This window comes from Notothenia rossii (assembly GCF_949606895.1).
Source record: "Notothenia rossii genome assembly, chromosome: 7".
In the NCBI taxonomy this organism is placed as follows: Eukaryota; Metazoa; Chordata; class Actinopteri; order Perciformes; family Nototheniidae; genus Notothenia; species Notothenia rossii.
The window spans coordinates 76,422,820-76,440,169 of NC_136905.1; the positions used below are offsets into that span (position 1 = coordinate 76,422,820).

At 36.3% G+C, this 17,350-nt stretch overlaps 1 protein-coding gene across 2 annotated transcripts; it reads right to left on the reverse strand.

Annotated features, from left to right (window-relative positions):
- Nucleotides 1-218: 218 nt before the first annotated feature.
- Nucleotides 219-16,130, reverse strand: zfyve21 (zinc finger, FYVE domain containing 21). 2 transcript variants are annotated; one of them, XM_079692694.1, is made up of 11 exons: nt 15,942-16,130; nt 14,753-14,803; nt 13,486-13,654; nt 12,034-12,109; nt 11,805-11,896; nt 11,464-11,517; nt 9,743-9,873; nt 3,724-8,347; nt 2,756-2,905; nt 1,716-1,787; nt 219-998 (listed from the first exon to the last, which is right to left on the reverse strand). In XM_079692694.1, exons 1-8 carry the CDS (start codon nt 16,065-16,067, stop codon nt 8,312-8,314), a joined length of 735 nt encoding a protein of 244 aa, XP_079548820.1. In that variant the 5' UTR covers nt 16,068-16,130; the 3' UTR covers nt 219-998; nt 1,716-1,787; nt 2,756-2,905; nt 3,724-8,311. The 2 variants fall into 2 exon arrangements, with proteins under 2 accessions (XP_079548820.1, XP_079548821.1); XM_079692695.1 differs by lacking the exon at nt 11,464-11,517.
- Nucleotides 16,131-17,350: the final 1,220 nt, after the last annotated feature.

The following is a 17,350-nucleotide window of genomic DNA, read 5'->3' on the forward strand; positions in this document are numbered from 1 at the left end:
AATCCAGTGCAACATTGTATAACTACACTGGACAAGTATGGCCCCCCTCTTTATATTGGACCATAGGAAAGTGGTCATTAAGCAATTTTTTATTAAAATGTTTACTAGAGCACAAAATAGTTTATGGACCTAATCTTGCTCACAAATTGCAATCCAACACATACCACTTATTAGACAGAAACGTAGAAATGGAAACAAGAAATTGCTCCAACATGAACAAAGTTTAAAGTTACATTTCCTTTAATTTGTTCAGATTACAGAAAAAGATATGTTAGTGTTATGGCATATTTCTTTAGTCAAGTCGAGGCAGGAATACAATGTAGGTTAAAAAAATGCATCCCATTAATATAGCTTTGCAACCCATAAGGCACTTTTAAGAAACATAAGTCAGCAATTACCCACAATCATTCTTGTACTGGTTGTAAAGAAGGAGGTAAACCAGGGGTGTCCAAACTACGGCCCGGGGGCCAACTGCGTTCCATTTTGAATTAGCCCTCAGCAAATACAAAAAGTATATTGGATCATGGCCCACACCTGAAACTTGCACTCTTCTTATATTGTACTTCTTAAATATATGTGTAAACAAATAAAACACAGTAGTATTCATGTGTTAGTATACCCACTTTTCAGATAAATTGCGTCAATTAAAGTTGAAAACATTCTCTAAAATACCTTAGTTGATAAAAAAAAAAGCCCAATACTTATTTGCATAACAAGCTGGAAATATACGCTTCCTATTTCCCCTTATAATAAGCAATCTAAGGTTTATAACTTAACTTATGAGGCAATATATCCCACCCCTACTGAGGGGCCTAGCCCTTCGAATATCTTTCGGTGAAAAAAGTTGGACACCCCTGAGGTAAACAATCACACATCGGGAGCTATTAAGGGTTCATTATTTGGTCCACAGAAACTTTGACCCATATACGCTGACCCTCCGACTTGAAACAGCAACAGACATTATGCAGCGAAGCAGCAGGAGCACCTCCATCTCTTTCCTGATAAAAAAACACAGTACAGTATTTAAAGTGTATACATTAGGTGCTTACATTGAAGCTGTAAGTGGTATAGGGCAATATGGACAAACATTCATATCATATAATTGTATACCAAGATAATAAATGTAGTTATTCTACTCTACAATATTTAATGTTAAATTCTGGTTCATCTTATTCTACTTTAGGTATATATTAATTTCGTGTTCCTGCATTTTACTATATCATTATGTCTCTTTAATTGCACTATTTTATTTATTTTTATGTCTTTAGTATAGTATGTATGCACTGTTTTTTACTACTACTATGCTGTAGTATAGATTGTGGGCATATGATCAGGATATTATTGTGGAATGAGTAGAAACAGGGCAATACAGTGATCTGTGTGTGTGTGTGTGTGTGTGTGTGTGTGTGTGTGTGTGTGTGTGTGTGTGTGTGTGTGTGTGTGTGTGTGTGTGTGTGTGTGTGTGTGTGTCAAGTATAATCAAATATTATGATATTATTATCGCTATTATAATCTTTAATAAATAAATAATAATTAATTATTAATAGTAATATTAATCAATATAAATCAAACAATTTTTTAATGGTTAGGTGATAAAGACAAAAAAATGTATTTGATCACATTATTTCAGAATAATTGGCATGAAGTACGGTAAAACATATATTTGTGGCCTTGCACTTATTGAAAATACATTCTAGTTTCATTAAAAATCTTACATGTCAGACGATGCTTCTCAGAAATCATAGCGGATATTGATGGACTGTGTCTTCTGCCGAAAGGGAACTTGCCTAATGGTTCAGGTAGACAAGAGAGAGAGAAAACATTCGATTATAAACCATCGGGCTGCAGCAAGTGCTGGTTAAACAGAGACTCTAAGACAGGGGTCGGCAACCCGCGGCCCATAAGCCCTCTGCTCCTCTGCTCTGGCTCCCTTGAGCTTAGACAAAAATCAGAAGGAAATAATATAAAAGTATTTGTAGGACTATTTATATTTTGTTGCATGGTTGAAAATGTTTCGTATATTGTATTTTGAGGTGATACTGTGACACGCGTTCGTGTGTGTTGGAGGAGGGACTCTGTAAGAAAGTCTGAAGGAAGAGGCAGATTTTTTTGTTGTATATTTTCAAATTCTAGCGCACTCGAGCTGGTTTCTCCATTCTTACCTACCCTACCTTTAACTCTTTTTAGGGTGCAGCTATATGTTTTATTTATTTCAAAGTGGGCCCATTTTAATAATGTTTTTTTTTCCTTCAAATGGGCAGAGGACTCCCCAAGTGCTGTGTTTAATTTATTTTAAAGTAGGCCTGTGTATTATTTTTAATTCTCCTTATAGGAGCTGTTTGTTTTATTATTAGAGGTTAACAGTTTTATATAACGTAATAAATAGCCTAATAAATGCAAAAAAACTGTAGTTTTTGTCTGATATAACAATAAATACAACTTTATTAGCTATCAAGCTATGAAATTTGTTTTGCGGCTCCAGACAAAAAAATGTTTTGGAAAAAGGAGCAAAATGGCTATTTTGGTCAAAAAGGTTGCAGACCCCTGCTCTAAGACATCAGAGAAGTTCAGTCAGTGTTCTGTTCCCTACTGTTTAAGTAGTTTGTATATAGTTATGTTTAGCTGTTTACTTATGGGGATTGCATTTACGCTTCAAAAATGTCTACAAAAAATGTCTACAGGTACTCTGGCTCTTCTGCAGCTTTGAGCTCACAAAACAAAAACAGAGGTTGAATCAAAGATAGTGTTTTCTGACCCTGCAAAGAAGGGGTCAGGGGATGCTTTCTTCAGGCCTCTCTCCTGTGGGCGTCCATTGGCTGTCAGGATCCAAACCAGAGAGGTTTCAGGAGGAAGAAGCCACCTCTTTATCTCCCCAAGCTGACTCATTGCAAGCCTCTACCTGTACCTGCATGACAAAGAGAAGGTAGTGTAAATAGGGACGCAGTAACAACAATACTCACAGTTTGTGCATGTCACATTAAAGTTACTTCATCCTAAAAAAAAAATGCTGGGTTATTTTATTTAACTCTGTTTAATCAATTTGGGTCATTTTCTTGGGTCTTAGGTACTTTTGTCTCTGGCGTGATCAATGTCCAACTAAAGTCCTCAACATCCAGAGGAAGGAATACGTTTCTTTAACTTTTGTTACAACCAAGTAATATTGTAGAGATAAAAACACCCCTGTATGTCTTTCGTAATTTACAGTGCAGTGTGCATTTTTAACATTTCAACATTTTATTCTGAAGTAAAAAATAATAAATAAAAGTTTTTAGTTTGTATTCCTGTCTGTATTCTGAAATCAAAGCTAGATTGACACCTTTTTAAAACTTGCAAAGCACATTTATCTGACTGCAACCAACTAAAGATGTATTTAATTATCAAGCAAAAGTTAATCAAATGTCAGGCGATGTCATTCAATTGCTTGCATTGTCAGTACGAACCTCAGATATTCACTTTTTATAATACATAAAACAACGAAAAGCATGACATGTTTTCATGTTTCATGATGAAAACGGCATTTATTTTTGCTTGTTAATTAGCATACCTTTTTCAAGGTCAAGTAGGCCTGACGCTCCTGTTCACCTGTTCCGTGTTTTGACGACTTTCAAAAACGCAATTCTGACCCGTTTTTAAGTTTCTTATGGTTGGACTTAAAGATAATGAAAACACATCTATTACACTGACAGTCAGATTAATATAGTAAATTATAATACATTACATTACCTTTTAGACGGTGAAAAGAAAACTGCGTCACTAGGACATATTAAAGATCGACAAATGAAAGTGAACGAAGTCCTTAGGAGCGATCTAGAATCTGTCCTTCAAAATAAAAGCATGAGTTAAATGTAAACGTGGTTATATTTGTGTATGTGATATGAATAGAGAAATAAAACTGTTGTTGCATCTCAAACGTTGACTAAATAAAGTCATATTTGTCAGCAGCTAAAAATGGTTATTCAAAATGATTATTAAAAGTTGTATTTTGTGTGTCACTGTTTTTATTTTGTGGTTTTTCTACGTTGCTCAACCCTGTGTGTGTAGTGTCTTGTATCATCTTGTCACTGTTGTGTAAAAAAAAAATACAAACTATGTATTACATTCAAATAGTAATAAGAGATTTTGTTTTTCTGTATATGTATTCAATTAAAAGTTAATATTAAATATTTACATTCTAGAATCAACACTACACTCTGCAAGTTACGTAGTTTGTTTAAAGTGTCCTTCTGATACAAAGCTTGTACATTTCCATAATTATTTTGTTTATGAATGATGTATTATTTATTGTTTAAAACCCACTTTACCTAGAATACATTCACATGAATCTGTCAAAAGGACAAAGAGCTGGAGAGGCCTCTGGTGTAATTTAAATCTCTTTTTGAATTTAAACCATTTGATATTTTAATCATACAAAATATATTGTGTATATTTAAAAATAGGCTATCAAGGTTGGGTGATTTATAAGACATTCTTTTCAAAACAGTCATCAAAAAATACAGTTTTATATTGGTGCAAAATGTCCTACAGTAAAAGTACTGATGAGAAATACTAATATGAAAAATGCACATGAATCATTGTTCTGAATTCAATACGTTTTTAGACGTGTCGCCCTTCAGTCTGTCTGTTTGTTTATAGAGGAATCCCGTTTTCCAAATGACACAACAGACACCAGAAATGTATAAACACTTGATTTTATTCTCAACAGAATAATCCAACAAAAGGTGTAGAAGCGTTTTCAGTGTAATAAAATGAAGCGCTGGGATAAAAAAGGGCTGTAATAATCAGGGTGAGCTTTAAAGTGCAGGAACAAACACTGGCTGAGGAGTACGAAGTAGTGACGTTACACAAAGCGCATTCAAACAAATATACTTCATTCATGTTTAACCAACGAGGGCTGCACAGAGAGAAGCACAAGATCATCAGATAACTCCATTTTATTTTACTTATAAACCATTAAATATCTGCATTTCAGCAATCATGAGATATCTCAATCTTCTTCGGGCAACTGTTCTTTAAATAAAGGGCAAAACAATAATTTATTTTAAATGTGTCTGCAGAAATCCGGGAATTCATTGCAAGTTTGTGTATTTCTGATCAAACTTGGAAGGAAAGGGATTTTGCAATTTATAACTGTTGTAAAAAAACATGCAGAATTACCAGATAATCAGTTTCCAATGAGCACAACATGGTTTCCATGGTGATTTAGAGATGTTTGTAATTAACATAAAGGGATCATGCATCTTATTAGTGCTGGGTGCAGAGGACATTAAATAAGGAAATGATTTGAGTCTTCAATCAAAGAGGCTAAAAAAAATGGAAAAGAATATATGATCATTTTAGTTTGTGGCTGTGCAGCCCTCTCATGTACTTCATAACAAACAGCTCTACAATGGAAGACACAAACAACAACAAACACACAAAACGTTCCTCAATCTCTGCTCTAAAAAAAGCCTCAAACTAAGCAACAACTAGTGATTTAATTTCTTAGGTGAGCAGCGTATAAAAATAAACGTTATGTTACAAAGTCGTGGTGGTGGAGAATGTTGTTTTCATTCGGTATCAATGACATGAAGGGGGAAAACAAACAAACCCAAAGATGTGCTCCGTTAAACAACTTTTAACTTGTTGATTTATGATTAGATAAAAACAGGGAAGACACCAGCACACTAAGTATTTTATATGATTTAATCTCAGATTAATAAAGCACAGTGTTAGAAACTGATGTGCAGTCGTATATTTATAATGCAAGTGTTTATTCGGGTGTTTAGACAGATTTAAAGTGTTTGTGAATTGAAGTGTTTTGACAAAAAAATACTTATCTCAAGGTCCAGTTTTTAGCTTTGTGTCATAACACTCAGTTACAATAAAGAACACACTCCTAAATTCACAAACACATGCACGAGCTAAGGTAATCTTTCATATACTGTACATGTGTTAAAGTTACACTTCTTGATTTTGTCATAACACCAACAATGTTTATCGTTTTTGAAACCTAAAAAGCATCACATATTGGCATCAGGGACAACTAGGGTTAGGACATGTCAATTTAAATGTCCATTCAGCATTTCTTTGATTTGTTAGGAGGTGAAATCTAACTTAGGAAGCCGTAGTTTGTGTCTCTCATGTGTTACCGTTTTATTCTCCCAACAGGGCCACGTTTCCCTCATCATTATACGCTTTTATGTTGAAGCAGCAGCATTATGAAAAGTCCTCTGAACATTTTGAACGCTGAGATAAACCTGCTGCATTAAGGGGCTTCAACACAAACCAACTGATGGAAGCTTTACAGAGGTAATTACATCATTTGAATAAACTGAGTGGCCGCAGATACATTTTGTGAAAAATCGAAGAATAATATCTTCAAAGATTTCTCGGTATTCATAGTTACGGGTGTAAAGCTCTGAGTCAAATGTGGTGATAACACACAAGAGGAACAAACTAGGCCAAGTTCTAGAAATATTAACATAGTAAAAGTTGATTAGGGCATTTTGTTTTGCACTGGTCTAAATCCTCTCACCACTTTCAACTACATTGTTTTTTAAAATAGGTCTTTGGAAGCAAACAAACAAACTCAGCTATAGGACTAAGAAGCTTTTGGTTGATCACATATCCCGAGGTTGTGGCTTTGACATCGATAACAAATCAAAATAAAATCAGACTTGGTTTAGAGCAAGGTCAAAGGGAATTACGTGAGTGTGCACACACCTCGTGTTAAAGTAGTTAACAAAATAGCTCGTACAAAAATCCAATACATGAAACTATGTGTGTTTATGCTTCACTAGAATCAGTGAATAGTCTCTCCTTAGACAGCGATGCCTAAAGATTTTAATCTGTAAATATATGTAGCATAGAGAAACGTAATAATATACATTACAAAAAGAAGTCACCTGAACGTATGCGTCAATTTAAATGGAAGCCGTTCTCGTAAAGGAGAAATTCAACATTTTCATTAAAGGGTTCATGTTACGCTCATTTTCAGGTTCATATTTGTATTTAGTGTCTCGACTGCGACATGTCTCCATGCTTTAAAGTTCTAAAAGCTATTTATTCTTCTCATATCGCTGTGCTGCAGCACCTCTTTTCACCCTCTGTCTGAAACCAGAGCCCAGTCTGCTCTGATTGGTTAGCTGGCCGGCTCGGTTGTCCCGCCCCTTAGCCAATCACGTACAATGTGTAAAACGTTGAGGTTTTATCCTTCGCAGAACCATTCACATGCCAAAACCTACAGTATCACATTACAGGGAAACCACAAAGAGCCCTCTTTAAAATTGTGGATAAATCTCTGATGTTCTTTGCTTTTCAGGAAGTTTGATCCTTAAAGTTTCCTCAATATGCTTCTTCATGTTTCTGCGTCAGTTAGACAATCCTGCATTTCCCATAACTCACTCCCATAACTCCTTCTATCTGGTCTTTTTGGGGGGAAATGGGAAACTCTGGGCTCTGAAATGCAACCCACATCACACATGGGTGCTTTTCTATCTTCCTTAAAGGGTTTTTAAAAAGGTGGGTTTGTCCTTTGACCTGCCGCGGACAATGCTTTGTCTGGAAGATCTGTTTGAGTCTTCAAGCTGCTGAAGGTCCTTTGAGACCCTCGGTCCCTACTTGTTGCTGTTTATCTGACCTCTGTGGAAAAAGGGTCAGCAACATCAAATAATTAAAAAAATGATCCCTTCAAGAATCTATAAAGTGTATCTTCATTTCTTCCAGGAATTAAAACCCAAAAGTAAAATGAACCGCAGCATAAAAAGTTATTATTGAAACAAACACTGTGCCTCGGAAGTTTTACTGCATCTCTGACTTTATGAAAGGTATTCATGTGTGTTATAATGTAAAAGCTTAACCGTCAGTATTTAAGGATGAACAAAAATAACTCTTAAATCTGAGAAAGTCAAAACACAGGAAGAAAAGAAACCCAAAATAAACAGTTAAACTGGGGAGCGTATTTCCTGCATCAGTTTGTTCCTTTTTTTAAGTAGAAAAACAGTATGCCCTGATGTATGTATTAAATCCAACTCTGAGATGTAAAATGCATCGAAGAAATAAGAGTAACAATCCTCGTGTTTGTGGTAAACATGATATACAAAGTTCTGGTTATAGAGGTAATAAAGTGTTTTTCTTTTTTCATACAAACATTTCTTGCACATTCACCACGATAAGAACTGGCATCAGGAACCGATGAGGAATCAGACGGAAAGGGCAGAATCAGAAATGGCGTTAGCAAAAATGCAAACAATACCAAAACCCGGGGAGCCGGGGGAAAACACTTGGGTGTGAAGGGTCAGTCTGAAGGTCAGTCTGAAGGTCAGTCTGAAGGTCACTGATCTCGAGCTTCATACAGCAGTTTGGCCGCCTGAGAGGAATACATAAGAAAAAACATGTTAATGCAGGATGGAAATAGAAAAAACCTCCACAGCTGCAGTTTGACTCAACACAGGCAAACAATGTCAGTCTCACTTTCTTTACATTTTGACCTGAAGAGGGCACCGGAGGCAAGTTGTTACTGTTTGTTTTAGTCTCAATCGGTCTCAATGTGTTTGCATTAGGAACAGCTGAGCCATGCCACCACAAACGCTAGCCAATATAAAATAAAGCTTTTTTCGGCACTATTTTATGTCTAAAAGGTAGGGTAGGTAAGAATGGAGAAACCAGCTCGAGTGCGCTAGAATTTGAAAGTACGTAGCCGAAATAAATCTGCCCCTTCCTTCAGACTTCCTTACAGAGCCCCTCCTCCAACACACACAAACGCGCACATGACCAATGAGGGCAAGAGATAAGTTTGTGCACAGATGGAAGGCTGACAGGCAGGTAGGCCATCCAGTTATTTTAGCCGGGCCGGCTCAGATGATTGGTCGTGCTTTTTACAGCGCCACGGTATCCACAGATGACATCTTTTAATGTATTTATTGTCAAAGCATTTTATGTATTCATTGCTATCGGGATGTTAAGAGCATTCCATGGAATATAACAAAAAGTGTTTCTGAAGTGAATTGCCTACCCTTAAGTATGTTTTTGTGGATTTGTATTATTACGCTGTAGCTATTGTGCATATGACAGTAATGCCTTTGAGTATGAATTTGTAAAGTAAATAAATTAAATCACTTTATTGTAATTAGTTTTAAAAACCAAGAAAAAGACAAGATTTATGCTGTATCACTAAATTAAACATATAAATAAATAAAGAAATATTGACCAGCCCTAGTACTAGTCTTTAATAACGTGATGAGTCTATAGCAGGAATATATAAGACTGATTTAAACAAACAAATGGTTTGTTTTAATCTTCATGCTGATGTGTTTGCATTAGGAACAGCTGAGCCATGCTACCACAAACACTATCCATTATAACATACAGCTTTTTTCAGCACTACTCTATGTCTTAAGTATGTTTTATGTTGCACTGTTAGAGGAGCTCGGAACTTATGCTTGTTATGATTACGCTGTAGCTATTGTGCATAGAACAGTAAAGCCTTTGAATGTGAATTTGTAAAGTAAAGAAAATTACACACTTTATTGTAATGCAGTCTTCAAAACCCCAAAAAGAAAACATGTATGCCGTATAACAATATTATATTATTTAAAATCAAACATATAAAGAAAGGAAGAAATATTGTCCAGCCCTAGTAGTAATTACGTCTTTGATAACGTGATGAGTCCAATCACAAAGTCAGCAGGAATATCAGACTGTATTAAACAAAGAAATAGTTTTTGCCTCGACAGTGTGAGTGTGTGTCCCGTGTGTGTGTTACCTTGTGCATGGCAGCGAGCCACAGCGCGGCCGCCTTCCTGTCGTCCGCAGCCTCCACCTTCAGCTGCTGTGCATCCTGGGCGCCCATCGGCTTGTAATGGAGCAGCATGCCACTGGCCCGCGACGTCAATCCTGCCACACACACACACACACACACACACACACACACACACACACACACACACACACACACACACACACACACACACACACACACACACACACACACACACACACACACACACACACACACACACACACACACACACACACACACACACACACACACACACACACACACACACACACACACACACACACACACACACACACACACACACACACACACACACACACACACACACACACACACACACACACACACACACACACACTCTCTTGAGATTCTTTTGTCTTCAAAACTATCAGACACCAATGACATTTCTTCAGACAGGATGACATTTTAAAGAAAGTTATCTTGCCATTTTCAAGTCTGTTTTTTTTCTTGCTTCAATCATACTTTGGGAAAGAGGACATTTTCTAACAACTGTACACAAAAGCTGTGTCTAGCTTTTAGTGTCATTCAAAAACACACAAGTTTAGTTTCGACAAAACACAATCAAATTATAAAAAATGTCAAGATATGAGCTTAAACACTTCAATAACATATAACTATTAAAGGTGGGGTAGGTAATTTTGGAGAAACCAGCTCGAGTGCGCTAGAATTTGAAAATACACAGCCGGAAAAAATCTGCCACTTCCTTACAGAGCCCCTCCTCCAACAGACACGAACACGCACATGACCAATGAGGGCACGAGATAAGTTTGTGCACAGATGGAAGGCTGACAGGCAGGTAGGCCATCCAGTTACTTTTGCAGGGCAGGCTCAGATGATTGGTCGTGCTTTTTACAGTACTACAGCTTCCAGAGATGACATTTTGTTATTGATCTTTTGTCAAAGCACTTCAGATATTCATTGCTATCGGGATGTTAAGAGCATTCCATGGAATATAACAAAAAGTGTATCTCGAGCCGGTTTCTCAAACTTACCTACCCCACCTTTAATAGTGATTACTGCATGCCAAACAAACAGATGCAAAAACAAAGAGATGTCAGGGGATTCAAAACAAAGTACAAATGAAATGAAGGATTACAAATCAATGCATGAACACAACAGAAACACAACTTTCAAGATCAAATGAAGCAGCAAACAAAGAATGATGAGTCTCTGAGACACACGTGCTATTGGGCAAACAATGCGCACTGCTTGGGAATAACTGGAGTGTTATTTTCCACCAAGTACATTTTTGAGGCGTAAAAATAGTAATATCGTTTTTTTAAAGGCTGCAATGAAAACTTCGCTAAGCAAACTACAACTCCAATAAAAAAAACCTCATATTTATAAAAAAGAAAGTTGATTTAATTGAAAAAATTACTCTTTTAAACCAATAAATCCTTTTATTCAAATTGAGGATTTCTTTCAAGTAATTTTTGTTTCTTTTTTCAGAGGTGATGATGTCATGATACAGGAAAGACAGACCTCAAGAACAGCTTTAAATACAAATAAAAAAGAAGGAAAGTACAGTCCTAGTATCTTTTATTTCAATGGCATGCGGCTTCATGCAGATATGAATGAGAAAAGAGAAATTAGATCTGAAAAAACAAAAAGGAAGCATGGAGTGACGACGATGACACCGGAGTGAAGCTAACGCTAACGCTAACCTTCAGAGAGATACTGAGTGTCCGGCAGGCTGGTGTACGTGTGAATGTCGCTCTCTGAGCCCAGAAGAAGAAGAAGAAGAAGCAAAAACCAGCGGAGGAGAAAGAGTTCGTTCGGGTTAGTTTGGAGAAAAAAAGTGTTAATCATTAGATTTTTCAGTTAAGTTCAAGAAAAACAATCAAGAAAAATAAAAAAACATGACGGAATCGTTTTCAGTAATTTGGATAGAAAAAGCAGAAACCTTTTAACTTTGTCTCATGGCAAGTCCAACAGCAGTACAACATATTAACAAACATACATGGAACATATTTATTTATATGTATCCGATTTGCATTTGCCTCACCTCCTGGACTCGACCCGTCTGTCAGAATCTGCATGCTGGAGATCCGAGACAGCTCCACCTCAAAGTGACTCTCGCCGTCCATGAACAAATACCTGGAGTTTGTTAAATAAAGATATTTACACTTGAAATCCACATGTGATTCTTGTTTTGTATACTTCAAGAGAAATATCTGTTTACGCAAGATGTTGTTATCTTTAGCTCTTTGAATTAAGGATTTTAAAAAGCTGACCTGTGGTTGTTGGAGAGGCGACACATCATGGTTTCAGATTTCTCCGACGTTCCCAAAGTGGCGACAAAGGAGCCGCCTGAAATCAGAGGAACAAGTTCACATGTGGTAAACTTTAAAGACGGGAACATGTAGCTTCTGCAACACTGCAGTAAAATGAAGAAATATGTTTAAATTTGATATATATTTATCTTTAAACCATTAACATATTTTACATTAAATGTTACATGCTTTTATCCAAAGCGACTTACATACACAATACTGTGGGAAATCCCCACAGGAGCAATTTGGGGTGAAGTGTCTCAGGGACACAACGACATGCTGACTGCAGTGGGGTTTGAACCCGTGACCCCCTGATCCAAACACCTATGGACAACCCACTGCGCCACACGCCTCCATATTTAGATCTTCTATCTGACCTCTTTACTCTTCATTATGTTGTATTTTCATTGAATTGTTTGACACCACATAAATAAATAAAGTTTCCCTCTCTGCTGATCTATTGATAACTCCATGATCAATAAGGCATGAGGCTGACATGCTGCAGCTCCGGTCTGCTGATGGATTTTTTTATCACAAGCTGCTGCTGCTGTGTATTTATAGCCTCTCAATGACCCACAACACCAACACATTGCATTAGCAGGGCAGGAGAGTGGAGGGCACTCAGCAACATATTTCAGAGAGGGTTTTTATAGTATTTCTGCTTCCTGTATATGTTTAAACGGTAACCGTGTGTGTCATGTGACATGTTTCAGGTCAATGGGTCATAAAGTGAGAAAGCAAGCGGAGGAAAAAACAAAACACTAAATCAGTGAGCTCTCCTCTAATGCTGTTTTTAAGTTACTTTTATTCGAGTTCACGAAAAAAAATTAACTTTAAATTTAGACTTTTTTTATTTATACGCACATTTGAAACAGTAACTGAAACTTACTTAACAATAACAAGCTGCTAACAGACGTTCAGGTCAGACTTTTCATTCTAATTTTTTCAGCATAAATAACAGCTGAACATTTTAGTATACTGATCAATGAGATGGGGAATCTTTTGACAATTGATTGTCACTTGCAACCTAAAAATAAAAAATAAAATGTTGGTTTAAATTCAAAAAAGCTGTTTTAGTGTTTTACTTTGACTTGTACGACAGTTATAACTGGATGTTTTGAGTTTGTTTTTTGTTTTTTACAGCTGCTCAGATAAAACAAGCATTTAAAATATGAAACTTTGTATTGAAAGTATAATACACTATTTTCCTGCAATTATTTTTGATTAATTCAAATATTAATTAATAGATTAAATTCTGGTAAATAGCACGTGTTTTCTTGATTTGTATCACCACCTAAAAAACAAGTTTTCTTTTGAGTCCGCATACCATATTAAAATTGTAAAGTTTCTACCTTTCAAACCCTGACTGAAGGACACAGATACAAACTAATAATCTACGGCTGGTCTTCTCACCTCCCAGAAGCACTTTGAGCTGCTTGTCGTAGAACTCCATCTCTTTCTGCGAGGCGAGGCTGCACTGAGCGCACTGCCGCACCGGATCCACGAAGCACATCCGGGCCAGCGCCACCTTCTTACTGCAGCACTTATCACAGAAACACCGGCCGCACCGCCGGCAGTGGTGCTGCAGGGACACGAGGAGACATTTGGTTTAAATGTTAAGAGAATGTCTAATATACTGTGCAAGTCACATTAAACTTGACACAAAAACATAACAAAGTGTGTTAAAACAACATATTATAGTTCTGATAAGTAGCAGGTTTAACAAAATAACTACATTGTGTCTCTGCCTTTTGACTAGGATCAAGTGTATAAAATAACTCCCTGTGCTGACTTCACATTAGGATGAAGCTATTATCCAGAGCGACTTGAAATAAGTTCCTTAATTATCCTTATTTTCATTTGGTTATTCAGTTCACTAATAAATGCATTAATTAATGCTTATATCTGCATCACAACACTTATTTCAGGGCGGAACTGAAGGTTCAATCAGATCAGACTTTGGACTTTATAAAGTTGTCTTATACAGGAATGGAAAAGGAAAAATTGAAGATTCAAATTAAATCACCTTTTAATTGTCATACAGTATATTGACATATATAATGAAAGTTATAAGAACAAATGAAGTACAAAAAAACAAATGTGTTCCTTTCTGTAGGAGTCTGACTGACGCAGACACAGGAGTTCTGTCAGCAGAAAGTGAAGAAATATCAAAATAACTGAAGCTTTCCTGAGAAAATGTGAATCACTGACACTTATAAGAAACTGAGGTCATCGGATGATAGTGAAAGCAAACTAGAAAATGTTTAGTTAAACCTCTTCAGCTGTTGAAAGACACCAAGAGAACTATAAATGTAATTTAGACTTCTTTTTTATGGTTTAGTTCAAATGCAGACAGTAATAAAGGTTGCTATAAAGGTTTAAAAAGTATCAGCAAAAGACTTACTGAACTGATTTTGCTGTAAACAGAACGTTTTTTATGGAAAATATGGTAATGGAGATGTGGAAAAAGCAGAGGCACAGATAGAGTGTTATTATGTCAGTAGTTACAGGAAAAACAGTCACCACAGAGCCCTCAGTGTGCCAAAATAAATTAACAGAAGCCAAGTGGGGGAATAAAAACCCTTCACAGCACTTCACAAGCCTCATATTCTTATTTTGTATGTATTAGATTAAGCTGTGATTTGTTGACATGGCTGTGTTTGCAAAAACTAAAACAGACCTTTCTTCTGATGAAGTCAAACTTGGTGTCACACTGCATACATCTTGCACACTGGAAGACAGGAAAGAGGAAAAAACAGGATGTTACACAACATGCTGAGCCATGCAGAATCAACTTTAACTGTTTTTTTAAAAGATGTCTTACCATTTAGTCATCAGCAAAACAAAAAAGTATTCTAACGATTATAGCGATTATAACTCAATTTACAGATTTAAAAACATGTTTGAGAGTTTTTACTTATACAATAATCAAAATGCAGGACTGTCACTCGCATAGTTTTGTTATTATTTTACATTTCTACTTTAACGTCAATAAATAATTATAATTCTTATTCTAAATCAATTATAACCATGCATTGCCTCTTTTGTTTATTGTTTTAAAGATTTGAATACCTGAACACATTGCTGCTGTAACAAAATGATCTATCTATCTATCTATCCATTTAAACACAGTTAATAGATTCATGTTTGGCACAACAATCAACAGCAGAGAGATAATTAACTTTATTGGCTGTGGTTCAATGTAAATCAGGTCAAAGTACCAGGGCTAACAGACAGTTGTTGTTTGTCTCTCTTAACCTTTTGCAGTAGCTTTCACTGATAGAAAGCTACTAGCTTAGCAGGAGTTACACTTTGACTAGTGGGAACACACCCGTTAGCTAACAATCGAAACACGTGTGATTTCTAACTTTGATGATGATATAACTTCATAACTGGGGGTGAAAGCTTTTATATGACATATACACATCTGGTGATCCAACTGGGTGTGTTAGCTGCCAGGATGGCCGTGTTAATGCCCAGTCTCGGGGCCAACTGCGATGTCCAGCAGCCGTGCTAAGTTAGCCGCAGTTAGCATACAGGACACCGGGTAATTGGACGATTTACCTTCAAAATAAAGGCATAACCAAATAAATTGGATAAAAACATTAACAAATATTATTGAACTACAATTCGGAAGTTTAGAAAGCTATGCTACAACGCATAACATAATAAGGAACCATGTATATGTTTTTATTTAAGTATTCCCTCTCATTTTAATCTTGCTTCATCGTGTTCTCGGTGGTTAGGTTTGCAAACAAAGCGTTTATTTTGAAAATCTCAACCGGAAAAGCAGTGTTTAACATCAAGCTAGCTTCTCGCAGCTCCGATAGCTAATCGCTGTCAAACAAATCCTCCCCGCCTTGCCTCACCTCTTTATCGGGGACCCACTGCGGCTCGTTCAGGGAGAAGGGGCTGTGAAAGGCTCCGTTTTCGGGCACCATGCGCAGACCGCTGGGGCTCCGGACCAGTTTCTTTCCATCAGGCAGCGCAGACATTTTTGCTGCTACCAGCTGTTTCTCCTTCTGCCACAAACTCCTGTCTGGTACACACCCTCTGTGAATGACTGACAGGGGGTTTGACCAATGACAGCACAGAGCCGATATCACGTGGTGCGTTGGGTTCAGTCGAGGGTTTTGGTTTTTACAATGCCACCCAAAAGTCAACCAGGAATAAATTATAAAAATAATCAAAGGAATTTAAAAAACAAGACAAAATAAATGATACAAATTATAAATTCAAAAAAAAAAACACACCCAAAACATACTTTAAAAATAATACAATTAAAACTGAATATAATACATTTATTATTATTTATAATAATTTTGTAGACCTGAAACAGTTTTCTTGGCAAATGCTATTTTATTAAAGTCCTTATATGTTTGTTTTTTTGTTAAATGACCGTATGTAACTACATTGTTATAATTATAGACGTTTTTATATAATACATCCTGAAAAAATCCTCCACTATTTGAGGCACACTAACTTTAACTTGCACACCATAATACATAGGCTATGTAAACAAATCCCAGTAAAGCATCGTGAATTTGACTGTTTTTTCAAATGCAGAGTGTGTAGTAGAATCAGTTTGCAGACAAACCTTTCCATAATTACAGAGACATTTGAAAGTAAAAACAACTCACATTTGAATATGTTGTTGTTATTAATCTCTAGACACCATAAAAGGAATACAGTTCTGTCTAAAACAATAAAAGCTTACACGTCTGTCTATTTCATCCAGGAACCTTTTCTGTACATGCAACATATACAGAGGGGACGCTTTTGTTTCATATTTAACATGAAGGGCTGCAAAATAATTTCCTTTTACACACAAAAAAAAATTCTGCAGGACAACTTAACATTAAATCTTGTATTTATTTAATCATTGTGCCCAGTTAAATGCAGATTTAGGAGCCCTGATGTCACTGTGTGAAGCGATGCATGAGGAAGATGCAGAAAAAAGGGTTTGTTTATTTTTCTGCAGACACATAACAAAATATCTTATAATAACCTTATTCATTCAATTGTTTTTTTGTTAATAAAACGTATATAAAACCTGAGACCTTACTGTTATCTTAACCGTTCACGTCACCGCTCCACACAACAACACGGTCCACAGACAGGGAGATGAAATAACACAAATAAAACTATAAGAAGAAGAAATAAAAAATGCAAAAAAAGGACACAAGAAACACAAAACTTTTCTTTGTTGGCTGCACTTCCATAAATCCATACATTTACATTCACGTCATCAGAAATAGTCTTTTGTTTAACTTTTGAT